The 16,602-nt window shown below is 43.8% G+C and overlaps 1 protein-coding gene across 1 annotated transcript; it reads left to right on the top strand.

Annotated features, from left to right (window-relative positions):
- Positions 1 to 7,101: 7,101 nt before the first annotated feature.
- ddt (D-dopachrome tautomerase) lies at positions 7,102 to 15,704 on the top strand. The gene is made up of 3 exons (XM_043716153.1): positions 7,102 to 7,281; positions 12,520 to 12,695; positions 15,507 to 15,704. The coding sequence occupies exons 1-3, from the start codon at positions 7,174 to 7,176 to the stop codon at positions 15,577 to 15,579; spliced, it is 357 nt and encodes a 118-aa protein (XP_043572088.1). The 5' UTR covers positions 7,102 to 7,173; the 3' UTR covers positions 15,580 to 15,704.
- The last annotated feature ends 898 nt before the right edge of the window (positions 15,705 to 16,602 follow it).

The following is a 16,602-nucleotide window of genomic DNA, read 5'->3' as shown; positions in this document are numbered from 1 at the left end:
ACTGTATGCCCTCTCTCTCTCTCCTGCCTTGTTTGTACGCAAACACTAAGTGTCACTACGTACTGAGGTTCTACCTGTCCCCGGTTTTGCGAAGGATGGGCCTGGCCTCGCTGCCGTGGAACGCTCCGAGTAGTTGGACCGTTCGGTATCACCTGTCCTTCGTGGAGAAGTTTATGAAGAAAAACACCTTTGACCACAAGTCCATTATGAAGTGGTCAGCACGTAGTGTCCTTGAGACCCTTCGGGAAAAGGAGAGGGCGGATCCTGTCGAGCGGTTCGCTGAGCAGACTGTCAAAGCCATTTGGCAGAATGCCTCATTGCCAGAACTTTCCAACAAGCACCAAGACATGGCTTGGCTGGTGGTGAGAAGGGCTCTGCCTGTGAGATCCTTTATGCACGCCCGGACTCTCAGCCGCACCGCACGCTGCCCTCGAAGCGGCTGCGGGGGGGACGAGACTGTCACACACTTCCTTCTGGAATGTGCCTACGCAGAGGGAGTCTGGAGAGGAATGCAGTGGTGTCTGTCGAGGTTCGTCCCGAGCAGCGCCGTGATGCGGGACTCCGTGCTCTACGACCTGTTCCCCGGGACGCACACCGAGATGAACATCAACTGCGCCTGGAGGATCATCAACTCGGTGAAGGACGCTCTCTGGGTGGTCCGAAACCTGCTGATCTTCCAGCTGAAGGAGTTGACCCCGACTGAGTGTTGCAGACTGGCACATTCCAAGGTCCAGGACTACGTGTTGAGGGACGCGCTGAAGCTTGGGGCAGCTGCCGCCAAGGCGCGGTGGGGAAAGACCACCGTGTAACATCTGCCTGCCTAAAGGAGAGCAGGGGGCCCACGCAGTCATTTGGGCTCTGCTGACGCCTCAGCTAAAAATGTAACCGTACCGACCTGTAAATAGGAATGATTACTCTGTTTTCGGTGTGCAAACAAATGGAATGTTTACATATGTATGGCATGTCCAGTTGTACAGATCATCAAAGTATTTTATGAATAAAGTATATTTTTGAAATTAAAAAAAAGTCAGCATAGTCCATAATTGAAAACTTACTGATGACGTATTTTGGGAAAACGAAGGAATTCAGGCATAACAAAGAAGGCTGGTGTAATTATGGACAAAAGTTATTGTTTTAACTTGAAGCAAATACAAAAGATGAAGATAATGCAAATATGTTCCTCATTATTACAGTATCGGGGCAAATGCTTTCGAGATACAGTTATCATTACACCTCACCAACAAAGATGGCTACATCATAATAGGTTCAGATCGAGCAAAATTCTGCACTGTTTGGAGGTTTAGTGTATTCGATGTCAATACTAGTGTGCATAATTATGCTGTTAGTGTAAAAACATCTGCACTACTGTGAGCACCTGCATTGGATACACATTTGTACTAAAGTGCCTAATATCCATGTTAGTTTTAACAAGGTCTGTGTGAATAGGATTTGTCCTATTGTAATAACCCCCATGCTTGTGTAAACAACATCTATGTCAATGTGAACAACATCTGTGTGCATATGCACACTGAAAGATTGGGGTGTTTTAATGCAATTTCTAAAGGAATTGAATATAAAAACCAGATTTCTCAGACAGCAGAATTTGACAAATCATTTTAACTATGAAAGCTATAATTAGTGATATTGTTACTCTAATTGTTCAGCAGGAAAAGCAATAGCTGCCTTTCTAGTTCCGGAGAGACCTTGGGAGCCAGAGAAAAATGCTTTTTCCTCACAGACAGAGGTGGTGGGGTGGGGGGTGGGGGGGCAGGGTGGAAACTTCCTGGGAAGTTTGATTTGGCAACAGCTCGATGGAAGGACTGCTTAACCCTGCAAAGGGAAGTGGTGGAAGGGACAGACTGAAGTCAGCTGGGAAGGCACCTGCACATTTATGTAAAGAAGATGCAGTCAAGAATGTCCCTTGAGACAAAGTCTGTGGTCACTCCTTTCCTTTGCACCCAGACTCCCCTTTTACAACAATGTTATTGTTAGCTGGGAAAAGACTGTAAAGCAGTTCTACTATGAATCACTAGTAGTGAGACCATGATATATAGAATAAACCAGCTCCAGCAGAAACAGGGATTTATGACTCAGTAGGAACGTTCACAGAATATTGAGGAGAAATTGCCTAAATGCACCTTGAATAATCTCGAATCACCCGATCAGAGTTTGGGAATCGGGTTGGAGGGAACTGAGTAGATGGAAGGAGTTGGAAGAAACGCTCTGCAGCAAATTGATTTCTGATCAGGGACCATAAATCACAACCAGAATCACTGAACATGAAGAGAAAAAACCAAGAGGTCATACTGAGCAGCCAATTAAATAGTACAACGCAAAGGGGTTGATTTCTGGAAGTCTGAAAATGAACTTGAGGAGGGAAGGCTTGTGAAATAGCATTGAAAAACTTTGGAAGTGAAATTCAACATCTTTCCAATATTCCCAGGATGGCAAACAGTCGCTGTGTGGTTGCTCATGGGCCAGAGGCAGTTCACTGCCATCTCAACAAGCCTCAGCCCAGTCTCTCTATTGAGTCAGCTTTCCAAAGGTTTATCAATGTAGGACGGGGTGGCATTGGGCTTTTTGTTTCTGGGAATGGGAAAGGGTGGAATCCCACACCCGTGGAAGGGCTTCTTCCTGCTCACCGCGGCACCTATTGGCTCCAACATTGCCCTGTAGGGTACGTGACCCCTCACCCCGCCAATTACAGCTTGCTCCACAGATATCAAAAAAAATCCCGACTTACGCATTGAAGATGCCTCAACAAGGAGGTTCCCTCTCCTTCTCCCAGATGTAATGGCAGCCACCTGCAGTAGGAGGCGGTACTGAGGCTATTGATTTGTCAGCCTCCGTTTGAGCTCGCAGAAGTGGGTCACCATCCTTAATTGGATGGCAGAATTGGCAACAGACACTTAAGTGACCATTGCAATCATCCCCAAGGTCCAGTTATCCACCAGCCAATCTCAGACCTTGCTTAGAATCTTACCAATAGTCTTCACTCCATTATTTAAGAAAGATGGCAAGGAAAAAACAGACTGGTGAGCCTGATGTCAGTGGTGGGTAAGTTGTTGGAAAGGATTCTGAGAGACAGGATTTACATGCAATTGGAAAGGCAAGAACTAATTATGGGATAGTCAACTTGGCTTTCTGTGTGAGAAATTGCATCTCACTAACTGAATTGAGTTTTTTGAAGAAGTGACAAACAAGATTGATGAAGGCAGAGCAGCAGACATTGTCTATATGGACTTCAGCAAGGCATTTGACAAGGCTCCGCATGGTGGATTGGTGAGCAAGGTTAGATCACATGGAATCCAGGGAGAGCTAGCCAATTGGATACAAAACTGGCTAGAGTTTAGGAGACAGAGGGTGGAGGATTGCTTTTCAGATTGGAGGCCTGTGACCAGTGGTGTGCCACAAGGATCAGTGGTGGGAACCACTGCTTTTCGATATTTATATAAATTATTTGGATATGAATATAAGACGTATGGTTGGTAAGTTTGCAGATGACACCATAATTGGTGGTGTAGTGGACAGTGAAAAAGATTATCTCAGCGTACAATGGGAACTTGACCCAGGTAGGCCAATGGGCTGATGAGCATGAAATGGACTTTCATTTAGACAAATGTGAGGTGTTGCATCTTGGTAAAGCACACCAGGGCAGGACTTAATACAGGATACTCAGACCCCTTGGCACCATGGTAGTCCACAAACCCACCAACACACTAAAACAGCAGCTAATGAACCTGAAAGATCCTGTACAGACAACAAGCAAAACTAATGTCATTTACAAAATACCATGCAAGGACTGTAACAAACACTACATTGGACAAAGAAAACTAGCCACCAGGATACATGAACATCAACTAGCCACAAACGACATGACCCTCTCTCACTTGTATCCTCACATAGAAATAAGGAAGGACACCACTTTGACTGGGACAACACATCCATCCTAGGACATGCCAAACAGAGACATGCACAAGAATTCCTAGAAGCATAGCATTCCAACCGAAACTCCAACAAACACATTGACATGGATCCCATTACCACTCGCTGAGAAAAATATTGGGAAATGACATCACCATAGGAAATGATGTCACCCTAGGAAATGACATCACCATCCCAAGGAAACCCAAACATATAAATAGAAAGCAGGAAACACCAGCAGTGCTTCGTCTGGAGGCTCACTGAAGATGTTACCTAAAATAGTGACGAAACGTCTGAAAATGAAGCTTCCAGCTCAGCGAGCAAACCTACATCCAGAACCTCAACTTGAGCTACAAATCTTCTCAAAACTTGCTGGGACTTAAAGCAGTTAATGTAAAGTTCTGGGGAGTATTGCCAAACAAAGAGACCTAGGGGTAGAGGTGTATAATTCCTTGAAAGTGGAGTCGCAAGTAAACAGGGCAGTGAAGGAGACATTTGTCACACTTGCATTCATTGGTCAATGCAGTGAGTATAGGAGTTGGGATGTTTTGTTATGGGTGTATAGAATATTTTTGGAATACAGTACTGTGTGCAATTCTGGTCTCCTGCTATAGGAAAGATGTTGTGAAACCCGGAAGAGTTCAGAAAAGATTTAGAAGGATGTTGCTGGGATTGGAGGATATGAGCTACAGGGAGAGGCTGAACAAGCTAGGACTGTTTTCCCTGATGCATCAGAGGCTGAGGTTTATAAAATCATGAGGCACATGGATAGTGCGTACAGTCAAGACCTTTATCCCAGGGTAGGGGAGTCCAAAACTAGAAGGCATAGGTTAAAGGTGAGAGGGCAAGGCTTTAAAAGGAACCTATCGGGCAACTTTTTCATTCAGAGGGTGGCGCGTGTATGAAATGAGCTGCCAGAGGAAGTGGTGGAGGCTGGTACAATTACAACATTTAAAAGGCATCTGGATGGATATATGAATAGAGATTTAGAGGGATATGGGTCAACTCCAACAATACGGCGATGGAGTAGGACGCTTCCAGCTGGAGCTCGTCCGTTTCCTTCTCGTTTCTGTCTTTTGTTTTTTCTCTTGGTGTTTCTTTTCTTCACTGCCAGCCTCAGCGCAGGCTTTCTCACTGCCCAGCCCAGCCTGTCCCGGTTTCTCAGCCCAGCCTCTAGGTTTGGCGTGGCGGCCTCTCGGCCTGGCATGGTGGTGTCTTGGCTCAGCGGTATCTTGGCGTGCACATGGCTCCTGCCTGGGCATGCTCTGTAGGCAACAGGAGACAACTGGGGAGGTGGTAGCTTCAGCAGCAGCAGTGATGGCAAAGTGGCCCAATACATGAAGAGCGAGCGGTGAGAGAGGTGCCTCAGTATTGTAGTGGCAGCATTGAGAACAGGTAGCTGAGGTATCCTAGAGAGCGAGCGTACAGAGGACTCATCAAACCTTTGGCTTTGTTCCTTTGTTTATCTATTTTATATTAGGAAGGACTTTGGTGTTAACTATTACCTTGTTTCTTTGTTTTTCTACTTGTTCTCTGAAGGTAATACTTACTGTTTTTTAACTTTATTTCTTTTACTACTTTATACCTAAGTTTCTTGTACCTAGGTACCTTTCCACCTAAGATGGCACCATGTGTGGTAACATTATATACTTTTCATTGTACTCTGTGTTTGAGTAGATGGGACAATAAAATCTCAAAAAATGCTGGCAAATAGATCAGATCGGTTTAGGATATCTGGTGGGTATGGAATTGGGTCCAAGGGTCTGTTTCTGTGCTGAATAACTCTATGCCACTTTGTGCCAGTATTGGGACCTTTGCTTTTGGTGATATGATTAGATTAGATTACTTAAGTGTGGAAACAGGCCCTTCGGCCCAACAAGTCCACACCAACCCGCCGAAGCGCAACCTACCCGTACCCCTACATTTACCCCTTCACCTAACACTATGGGCAATTTAGCGTGGCCAATTCACCTGACCTGCACATTTTTGGACTGTGGGAGGAGACCGGAGCACCCGGAGGAAACCCACGCAGACAGTCGCCTGAGGCAGGAATTGAACCCGGGTCTCTGGCGCTGCAAGGCAGCAGTGCTAACCACTGTGCCACCGTGCCGCCCACTATGTATTAATGATTTAGGTCTTGGCATGCAGGGACAATTTCATGCTTTGCAGATGATACAAAACTTGGAGGCATTGTAATCCGTGGGAAGGACATTGAAAAGTTGGTGGTGTGGGCAGACAGGTGGCAGATGAAGTTCAATGCACAGAAGTGTGAAATGAGCCATTTTATTTCAAAGAACATGGGCAAAGAGTACAAGAGGTACCATCTTAAAGGGAGAGCAGGAACAAAGAGACTGCATGTACATCTGCACAAATCATTGAAGGTGGCAGGACAGACGGAGAGAACAGTCAAAAAATGCACAGTATCCTGGACTGTGTTGATGGGGGGTATAGAGTACAATAGCAGGGACAGAATAGTGAACTTGTACACTTGTTAGATCTCAGCTGGAGTTGCTGTGGGTGCTATACGACAGGAAGGATCATTTCCAGGAATGAGAAACTTCAGTTGTGAGGATAGACTGGAGTGGTTGGGATAGTTCTCCTTGGACAGAGGAGCATGAGGGGACTTGGATAGAGTAGGTAGGAAGAAACTGTTTCTGCTTGTCAAAGGACCAAGAACAGGAGGGCACAGATTTAAAGTGATTTGCAAAAGAAGCAAGTATGATGTGAGGGAAAATAAAGCGTTTTCACACTAGTGGCTTGGGAAGTGTGGTAAAGGCAGTTTAATTGGGGCATTGAATAGGGTATTCGGTGATTATTTAAATGGAAAAATGGGCAAGCATATGGGGAAAAGGCAGAGGATTGGAATTAAGCAGTATGCTTCACACAGAAATCATGGCCTCCTCCTTTATCATAACACTTTTGTTATAACTGTAAATGGAATCAACTACAGCACTGAAGGGGACTGATTTGTCTGTATTTTAATATGACTCTGGTACAGTCACATAAATGTTTTGCATAGAGCTAATGTCGGGAATAAAAGTGAGGTGAAAAGCATACTTTACAGCCACTGGAACGCCTGCCAGAAAAAAACCAGAAAATACTGAGCAGCTCTGTGGGAGAGTAACAGTTCAAAGTTTAAGCTACGTGACCTTGCATCAGAACTGGGCCACAGAGCTAGCTCCGCCTATTCCTCTGTGGATTTCCAGGGTTTGGCTGTATCCGTTTGTCTGATTCCGGCCTTGTGTGAAAATGCCCTTCCTCGAGCTGGAGAGTAACCTGCCAGCAAGCCAGTTCTCCGACCAACTGCTCAGCAAGCTGTGCTGTGCAGCCGCCAGTATACTGGACAAGCCCAAAGAGGCAAGTTCACCCAGTTCTAAGGGAAACGCTGAGACTCTGCTCTCACAGAGGGACTGACTGGGGGAGCTGCACTGTCTCAATGAAACTACCACTTCGCAGTTCACACCGTTTCTGCAACTCCCTCTGGCGGTAACTTTACTATGATTCCTTAAAACAGTGTCAGGCTGAAGCAAGAGCTCTGTAGAATTTGTGTTTGTATTTGATTGGCACCGTGTTTGTAGCATCTTTAATATTAAAGCCAGGATCTCTGATGCTAATCATAGAATTCCCGGAAGTGTGGGAGCAGACCATTCGGTCCATCGAGTCCACACTGACCCTCTGAGGACCACCCCATCTAGACTCAACCCCCTACCCCTATGACCCTGCATTTCCCATAGCTAACCCACCTAGCTGGCACATTCCTGGACACAGTGGGTAATTTAGAATGGCCAATCCACCTAACCTGCACAACTTTGGACTGTGAGAAGAAACCAGAGCACCCAGAGGAAGCCCACACAGCCACAGGGTCAATATGGAAACTCCACACAGTGTGGAGGGTGGAATCAAACCCCCCCCCCCGGGTCCCAGAGCTGTGAGGCAGCAAGGTTAACCATGGCACCCTAATGCTAATGGATTCACTAGTAGAACAAACAAATGAAACAGAGCCATGGCAAAGTTTAAGAATGGGTTGGATAATTACCTAGACATTTCAAGAGCGAAATTAGTTCTTGGGCAGTGTGCAGGAATTAGCTAAGATCTGGATTCTCGGGCCTGGCTGGGATTTTGTTAGTTCAGTATGAAGTATACGTTCTTTCCTCTGTATAAGGAAGTCACACCACTTAGTTAATTAAGTACAGCCCAAAGAGCATGCTGCAGGTTAACAGAAACCAAGCTTCAGTCAGTACCTTTTATCGCAGTGTGAACATTCAGCGTTTAACTTGATAAAATGGTAATAGCTATCAGCATGAAGAACTGCTAAGTGGCTCACCCATTGTTTTGATGTGGAAGTGTTGGTGTTGGACTGGAGTGGACAACGTTAAAGATCAAACAAGACCAGCTTATAGTCCAACATGTTTATTTGGAAGCTAGTGCTGTGTGACTTTTAACTTCACCCATTGTTAAAAGATATTACTTCCCTTCCCATCTCCCGATTCCCTTCCCAACCCCTCCAGCTCCCTTCCATTTCACTTATTGACCCTTCCTTCCAGCCACCAACCAGATTCAATCTTCCTATTGAGCAGCCAGGCCATAGCCTCCACCTGTGTTCACCTTTCACTACCTCATCACTCCACTCCTTTCCCAACCCAAAACCCTCCCCCACCTCCCCCCTTTATCTGCAGCTCCCCTCACCCCCACCCCCAGTCCTGAACAAGGGTTATACTGGAAATGTTGACTTCTCCACCTTCTGATGCTGCCTGGCTTGCTGTGTTCTTCCAGCCTCCTACCTGTCTAAGATGATGAACAGTGCGAGACATTCAAGGAGATATTCAATTCCTCTACACTAAAGTTATTCCAGAGAGGAAGAAAGATTGTAGGTGTGTGAAAAACCCCTCATGGCTAAGCAAGGAAGTTAAAGATAACATACGGGTAAAAAAATAATATTGATCAGTGGCTGGCTGGAGAATTGGGAAACTTTTAAAGATCAATAAAAGGTTACTAAAAAAAAAGTCATTAAAAAGCAAAGGTTAATTATGAAAGAAGACTCACACAAAGTATAAAAGCAATAACAAAAAACTTATATAACAATATAAAAAGAGAGTAAGCTAAAATGAATGTTGGTCGAAGAGGATGATACTGGGGAATTAATTGTGGAGAACCCAGAAATGTCAGAGGTAGTAAATCAATCTATTTCCTCAGTTTTCATGGTGGAGAACACCGAAACCATCCCAGCAGTAACAGGTAATGCAGAGCCTTGAGAAAAGGAGGAATGTAAAACAATTGACATAACTCTTTGTTAGGGTTAGTACTACTGGAGTAATGCATATTGGTCCCTTTAATTGAAGAAGGATATAATTGTATTGGAGAAAGTTCAGAGAAAGTTCATTAGATTAATTCCAGAGATGAAAGGCTTGCCTTATGAGGGCAGACTGAGCCATTTCGATCGATACTCACCAAAGTTTAGAAAGATGAGATCTATAAGACCATAAGACATAGGAGTGGAAGTAAGGCCATTCGGTCCATCGAGTCCACTCCGCCATTTAATCATGGCTGATGGGCATTTCAACTCCACATCTAATTGAGATATAAAGTCATGATAATCCTATTGGACCATACAGCTGCTCTCTCAGAGAGAAACAACTGGTGACTTAACCTGAGAGTCACCAACCTGCGTTTGAGAAAGACAGTCCTTCATGGTAACCTTGGTGAGTGTGGGAATTGAACCCATGCTGTTAGTATCACTCTGCGTCAGCCATCCAACCAAATGAGGTATGTAAGATGCTAAAGGGGATTGACAAACTAGATGCAAACCAGATGTTTCCCCTTGTAGGGTATCCTAGAATGAGAGGTCATAGTTTTAGGTTTAAAGGTTGGCAGATTTAAAAGCTAAGGTGAGACAGTTTGTTTTAAAATTACTTACCGGTAGCGGGCAGCGGTGTTTTTTTTTCTCTTCACAGAAAGAGCGGGAGCAGCAGGGGGAAGTGACGACGACCAGAGGGGCAGCCAGAAGCTGGTGTAGCGCAAGCTTACCTGGATAGGTTTGTTTTCCTATAAAAGCGCGCAGGAGAGGAACCCGAGGCACTACAGAGGTAGTGCCTCCCACCCTCCCTCCTCCTCTAACCTAATAATAAGACCCCGTTGTGGTAAGTAGGTAAGTGCTGCATTTTGCTTGTTCTATTCTTTCGACCTAGTTTTTTTTTAAAAAGGTTACTTTTAGAGGGATGGCAGTGAAGGCAGTGCAATGTTCCTCTTGCAACATGTTTGAGGTGAGGGATGCCATGGACGTCCCTGCCGATTACACTTGCAGGAAGTGCACCCATCTCCAGCTCCTCCAAGACCGTGTTAAGGAACTGGAATTGGAGTTGGATGAACTTAGGATCATTCGGGAGGCAGAGGGGGTCATAGATCAGAGCTTTAGGAAGTAGTAACTCCAAAGATGGCAGATAGATGGGTGACAGTGAGGGGGACTGGGAGGAAGCAGCCAGTGCAGGGACCCCCTGCGGCCGGTCCCCTCAAGAACAAGTATACCGTTTTGGATACTTGTGGGGGGGACGACTTACCAGGGGTAAGTAACGGGGCTCAGGCCTCTGGCACGGAGCCTGTCCCCATTGCTCAGAAGGGAAGGGTGGAGAAGAGCAGAGCAATAGTAATTGGGGACTCGATAGTTCGGGGCACAGATAGGCGGTTTTGTGGGGGCAAGGGAGACTCACGTTTGGTATGTTGCCTCCCAGGTGCAAGGTTACGTGATGTCTCTGATCTTGTTTTCCGGGTCCTTAAGGGGGAGGGGGAGCAGCCCGAAGTCGAGGTCCACATTGGCACCAATGACATAGGTAGGAGGAGTGCCGAGGATGTTAGACAGGCTTTCAGGGAGCTAGGTTGGAAGCTCAGAGTTAGAACGAACAGAGTTGTTCTCTCTGGTTTGTTACCCGTGCCACATGAGAGAGTGTCGAGGAATAGGGAGAGAGAACAGTTAAATGCGTGGCTACAGGGATGGTGCAGACCATCCTGTTTATAGAGGTCCCACCGTCCCAAGAAGTATTAGAAACCCTTATCAAATCTCCTCAGAGCCCCTGTTGTTCTGGTGAAAGTTTTAAGAATCATGTATTGTCACTTGTAACAATCTTTGCCATCTGTGTAATCATTCCAGTGAAGCTAACTGGGGTACGTTGTCTATGTCTGCTTTGTAATGCACCCAAAGGTGGGGCTGAACTGATCTCAAACCATATCAACAATGTCCCTTTCAACTTAGATGTGGAGGTGCTGGGATGGACAAAGTTAAAAATCACACAACACCAGGTTATGGTCCAACAGGTTTATTTGAAAGTACTAGCTTTCAGAGCCCTGCTCCTTCACCAGGTAGCTACCTGACGAAGGAGCAGTGCTCCGAAAGCTAATACTTTCAAATAAACCTACTGGACTATAACCTGGCCTTCCAAATTTGTACATGTCCTGCTTGCCACCAGCTTAACCTGCATTGGGGAGTTTGTGTCTCTAGAAAGAGATGAAATGTATCAATTTGTACTTCTCAAAATGATCCCAGTGTTTACATTTTGCTGTGTATCATAGTGCCATATACCACAGAATCACCCATTGCCCCCACCTATCCTGACAGGCAAGCTTGGAAATTCTGGAATTCTTCTGCCTTCCCAACTCAATTGAAACGACAATTTGTGTTTCACCTTTAACAGCTGTTTTGGGAAAATATTATAAAACAAAATATGACAGAAACAGGATATTAGGATAGGTGGGCAAACCCTGGATCAAAAAGGAGGGTTTGAAAGAACGCAAAGAGATAGAGAGATTTGGGACAGGAATTCTAGGGAACTCCAGATTCTCTCTACAGATGGTCCCAGACCTGCCGAGTTTCTCCAGCAAAGTCTTTGTTTTTGTGTGTTTTTCAGATCTCCAGCATCCTCAGTTCTTGATTATATTCTGTACATTGGATAAGTAGCCTGACAATTTTGGGATTGAAGGGTCAGGAGAGATGTTGCTGGGGTAGAACTGCCTATCTTTTTGGAAGATAATGCCAAGGGGCAGTATATAGATGGGAAACAGGAGGGACCCAAGGATTGATCCTTGGGAGAAGTTAAAGACACTCTGTGGGAAAGGGAAGAAAAGCCATCCTGGTTATAATTAGAAAACAGTGGAGCTATGCTAGTGCAGTCCCACTTAGCTGGACAATGTTGGAGAGGTTTTAGAGAAGGAGCAAAGTGTCTACTGCCTCAAAAGGTAAGTATCATGAGAAGGGGGTGGAGGAATGGTTTGTCTTTCTCACATAGGATGTCAATTGTGACTAAGCTAAGAGCCATTTCTGTAGTGCAGCAGGGTTGCAAAACCGATCGGAGGGATTCAAACATAGACTGCCTGGACAGGTGGGCACTCGAAAGAGGAGGCAAATTTAGAAAGGAAAGAGGATTGGAGATGGGGCAGAAATTTGCAAAGACAGAGATGATGAGAGCAGGTGTGAAGGAGAGGGAGATGTATCTGATACCTGTTAAAAGTATTAACTAACAAATAGGAAGCAGAAGGAAAGCGGAGTGGCAAGTAGTTTAGGATACTCTTTAAAATATTATTCCTGAAACAAAGTTTTTCTTTTTACAGAGAATTAATGTGACCGTGAAACCAGGCATGCTAATGGCCATTGGAGGCAGCACAGCCCCCTGTGCCCAACTGGTTGTGTCTTCCATCGGTGTGGTGGGCACAGCTGAGCAGAACAAGCAACACAGTGCCAAGTTATTTGAGTTCCTCTCAAAAGAGTTGGGTCTAGCCCCAGACAGGTAAGTGTGAGGATTCAGAGCCTTGTGATAGAGATCACATCTGTGCTCCTGGTCATAGCCCTCCCACATCTCTGTGTCACCGGGTTGTGGATTCAAATCTCATCCTTGAGATTTGAACACCTTATTTTTGCTGACACTTCAACGCATTATTGAGGAAATGCAGTGTTGTTCAACTTTGCATTTTCATAGGGCCTGTCACATCCTCAGGGTCCAAACCACATTGCAGCCAAAGAAGTACTTTTAAACTGTAGTCGCTGTTATAATGCAGAAAACATGGCAGCAAACTTGTGCTTGTCAAACCCCCACAAACAGCAAATGTGATGCACCACGACACTCCATCTGCCCTCTTCAGTGAATGAAAAAGATCTCATGGCATTATTTTAAAGAAAAATGATTATTCCGGGCAATCAATGCAACATTTATCTACCAACCATGATCCCTAAACAGATCATCTGGTTATTATTGTATCGTTATTTGTGGGAGCTTGCTGTGTAAACCGTTTGTAATGGTTCCCAGAACAGTAACTTCAGAAGTACTTCAAAATATTCAAATATTATTTGAGGTTGTGAAAGGCACTAAATAAGTGCAAAGAAAAACAAAGTGCTGGAGAGACTCAGCAGGTCTGGCAGTATCTGTATAGAGAAAAACAGAGTTCACCTTTCAGGTTCAATGACCCTTTGTCAGAACATTCTAAATGTGAAATGAAAGGTACATGGCTGTACAACAGGAAGGGAGGAGACAGGGGAGACTATGGATTGTAAGTTTACAAGAACTGAAGTGATTTTTGATGAGAGGTAATTGTTCAAGACAAAAGAATGGGGACAAGTTGTGGTGCAGACTCAGTTTGAAATTATAACCTCGTTGGCCCAAGTCCCCAAGAATGTTTGAAAAAATACTCTATATTCCACTGAAACCGTACAAAGATATTTCCTTTTATTAAAAAGTTGATCTTGATTTCTCAGAATCTCCATGCTGTATTCTAACAATATATTTGATCACTGTTTTCATATTGATGCCATAACGCACCAATTTGAATCAAGTATACACATCGAAAATTGGATCAACTATGGTTGGCCATTCAACTCCATAACCTGTTCCTCCAATCAGTTAGATCATCACTGATATGTATCTTAACTCTGAAGCTTTGTCTGCTTATCTCTTTTTAATAATCTTAATTATCTCCAATTAGATCACCCATTGACCAAGAAAATGGAAACTGATTATATTGCTCTGCTATATTTCCCAGAGGTATTTCAAATAGCTTCAGTATCAAGCTTGCTACATTAGCAGGATTCACTTTTTTGTCTCCAGCCAGGGTTTCATTTCACTCATGCACTGTAACCAGGATATATTTGCTTGGGTTAGTCTTCTACATATAGAAAGGCCGTGCTGCTTGGAAAGTCACTAGTGTGTATCTGTAGCAGTTGAAATAAAAGCTGTCTGCAGGTTGGGACTTATTCAAGCATTCATGGCATTATTCTTTTTGACACTGAAAATTCTGATTTAATTGGAGATTTTGGCTTTGCCATCTATCCAAATGCAGTGCACTTGTTTTTTTCACTTTCAATACCATACTTCTGAATGCATGTCACACAGCAATCAAGGTTTAAAATGTTTTAGTCTGAAGCACTGATACTGTTGGATGATTTTTTTTTTGTTGTGGGACATTTTTTGGAATAAAGGACCTACATATACTGCATGCAATAGGAATTTGAATGAGCTATCTAGCACAAAGGAGTCTGGTGTCACAATTACAAATAGAAAACACTGAGTTACTTTGCTGTAGCAAATAACATTTAGCAAAAATTGCAAATACTGCTGAATGCATCATTCTTACAGCAATCCATCCATTTGCCTAACACCATTGGCCCACATTAAGAGTTTACATTTTTATAACCTTTTCACATCCCTGCAGCATCATAAAATGTTTCACCCTCACTCAGTACACTTGAAGTGCAGTGACTGATGAAGAATATTGCAGCCATTTTGTACATAGCCAGCTCCTACGACAATGAGATAATTGATTCTTTATGATTAATAAAGTTAGAACTCATCTCTAACATTCGTGTCACCGTACAAATACCATATTCTGTGTGAATTGAATCCCTTGCCCTTGAGTTAACTGATGGAGACAATGTGGTGGCTGTGGGATTAAATTTAAGGCTGTGGGTACTGTGATTGAATTTGGATATAATGACCTCAACAGTTCATTCATCTGCTGACATTTGCTGTTGTCACAAAGCAGAACTGCTCAGAAAAGATAGTAGGGACTGAGTAGAATACCTAGGAAAGGGAGCAGTCCCATGGATGCATACACTAGGGTCTAAAGAAGCAAACTGAAAGGAAAATTTGGTCATTTATAGCAACTCAACTGTTACTGCACCAGGAATTAGCTAACTGACAGACCAAGGTTCAAAATCTAAGTGTGATCAGTTTTTGCATCTGTGATACTTGACTGAAACTTGTGAATTTATGAGTGGAGAAGTTACATTGTTAATTTATCTTTATCCATCCATATTAACTCCAATGACATAGGTCAATTAACTATTCTAAATTTGCTTTATTGGATGGCTTGGAGACTGTATATTTGGAGGTTTTGAAAGGGCTGTTTGTTCATAAGTCCTAAATATGCATGTCAGACCTGTTTTTAAAAGCTTGGGAAATCACAGTGAATGGGAATGTTTATGTGAACTTCCTATATATCCCATGTTGTTGTGCTAGGCATTGGGCAATAAGAATCCTAATTGATATAATTAAGTGTTTCATAACTATAATTTGCTGCTTATTAACCTTTCAATTATTTCTTTCCAGGATCCTGATTCGATTTTACCCTATAGAAAAGTGGCAGATAGGGAAAAATGGGACTGTCATGACCTTTCTGTAAATAAACTCCGGACTGAAATCTTGTGTGTTGACACATACATGTTTGTTCAAATATGTCTTGTACCACCAGCTGTGTTATTGAATGTGACACAACAGTGCCTAACATTAAACAATTCCAATAATGCAGTCAACTTTGATCTTGACATTAATTCATTGTAAAATGATTGAGAGGTAAAGAAATGAATTTGGAGTCATAGAAACCAGCTCCTATCCCAGGGTTAGAGGAATCCTTGGGTTAGAGAGGGAGTTCTATATAACAATGCTCTGTAATCTATCTGTAGATACCAATGAATAAGGATCGCAATATAAATATGATGAGGGCCAATCAGCTGAAGTCGATTGCTTAGTATCTAATGTGCTTTTCACTAGCATGGAGACATTGGAGTCCATTTTGCAGCAATCAATGCTGGTTTCAACAAAGTACTCTGATTTGTAGAAATATGGAAGGTAATCCATGAACAAGAAAGGGATAGCCAATTAATGGAGGCAACTTCTTCAGGAGAAAACGGCTGGGAGAAAACTGTCACTCACCTGAAGAGAACACAGAGATTCTACGGTCAGATCGAGTTCAGGCTGTTTTCAGAGGTTAACCCCAATCATCTTTGTGGCATTGATACTGGAAAGCCGATGAGCCCTGACAACATTCCAGTGGAGTACTATCCAGAACTAGCTGTGCCCTAGCCAAGCTGTTCCAGTATAGTTACAATGATGGCCCATATCCAGCACTGTGGAAAGTTTCCCTGGTACATTCTTTTCTTCAAATCCAATCCAGCCAATTACACCAGCAGTTAACTCGCACTCATCCGTAAAGAGATGCAAGTGGTCATCAATAATACTATCAAGAGGCATTTGCTCAGCAAAAACCTGCTCACTAACGCTCAGCGTTTGGGTTCTGCCAGGGCCACTCAGCTCCTGACATCAGTAACCTTGATTTATATATGGACAAACAAGCTAAACTCCAGAGGTGAGGTGCGAGTGTCTGCCCTTGACATCAAGCCAGGTAGGATTTTGTCAAGTGTGACAT

The sequence above is a fragment of the Chiloscyllium plagiosum genome, chromosome 25, assembly GCF_004010195.1.
Source record: "Chiloscyllium plagiosum isolate BGI_BamShark_2017 chromosome 25, ASM401019v2, whole genome shotgun sequence".
In the NCBI taxonomy this organism is placed as follows: domain Eukaryota; kingdom Metazoa; phylum Chordata; class Chondrichthyes; order Orectolobiformes; family Hemiscylliidae; genus Chiloscyllium; species Chiloscyllium plagiosum.
Note: the sequence above shows the minus strand (reverse complement) of the source record. Positions and strands in the feature narration are given on the sequence as shown.

Excerpts from the sequence above, each read along its gene's own strand:
- ddt (XM_043716153.1), top strand. The coding sequence starts at position 7,174 with ATGCCCTTCCTCGAGCTGGAGAGTAACCTGCCAGCAAGCCAGTTCTCC. Across the intron at positions 7,282-12,519 it reads TACTGGACAAGCCCAAAGAG|AGAATTAATGTGACCGTGAA; the intron begins GCAAGTTCACCC and ends TTCTTTTTACAG. Across the intron at positions 12,696-15,506 it reads TTGGGTCTAGCCCCAGACAG|GATCCTGATTCGATTTTACC; the intron begins GTAAGTGTGAGG and ends ATTTCTTTCCAG.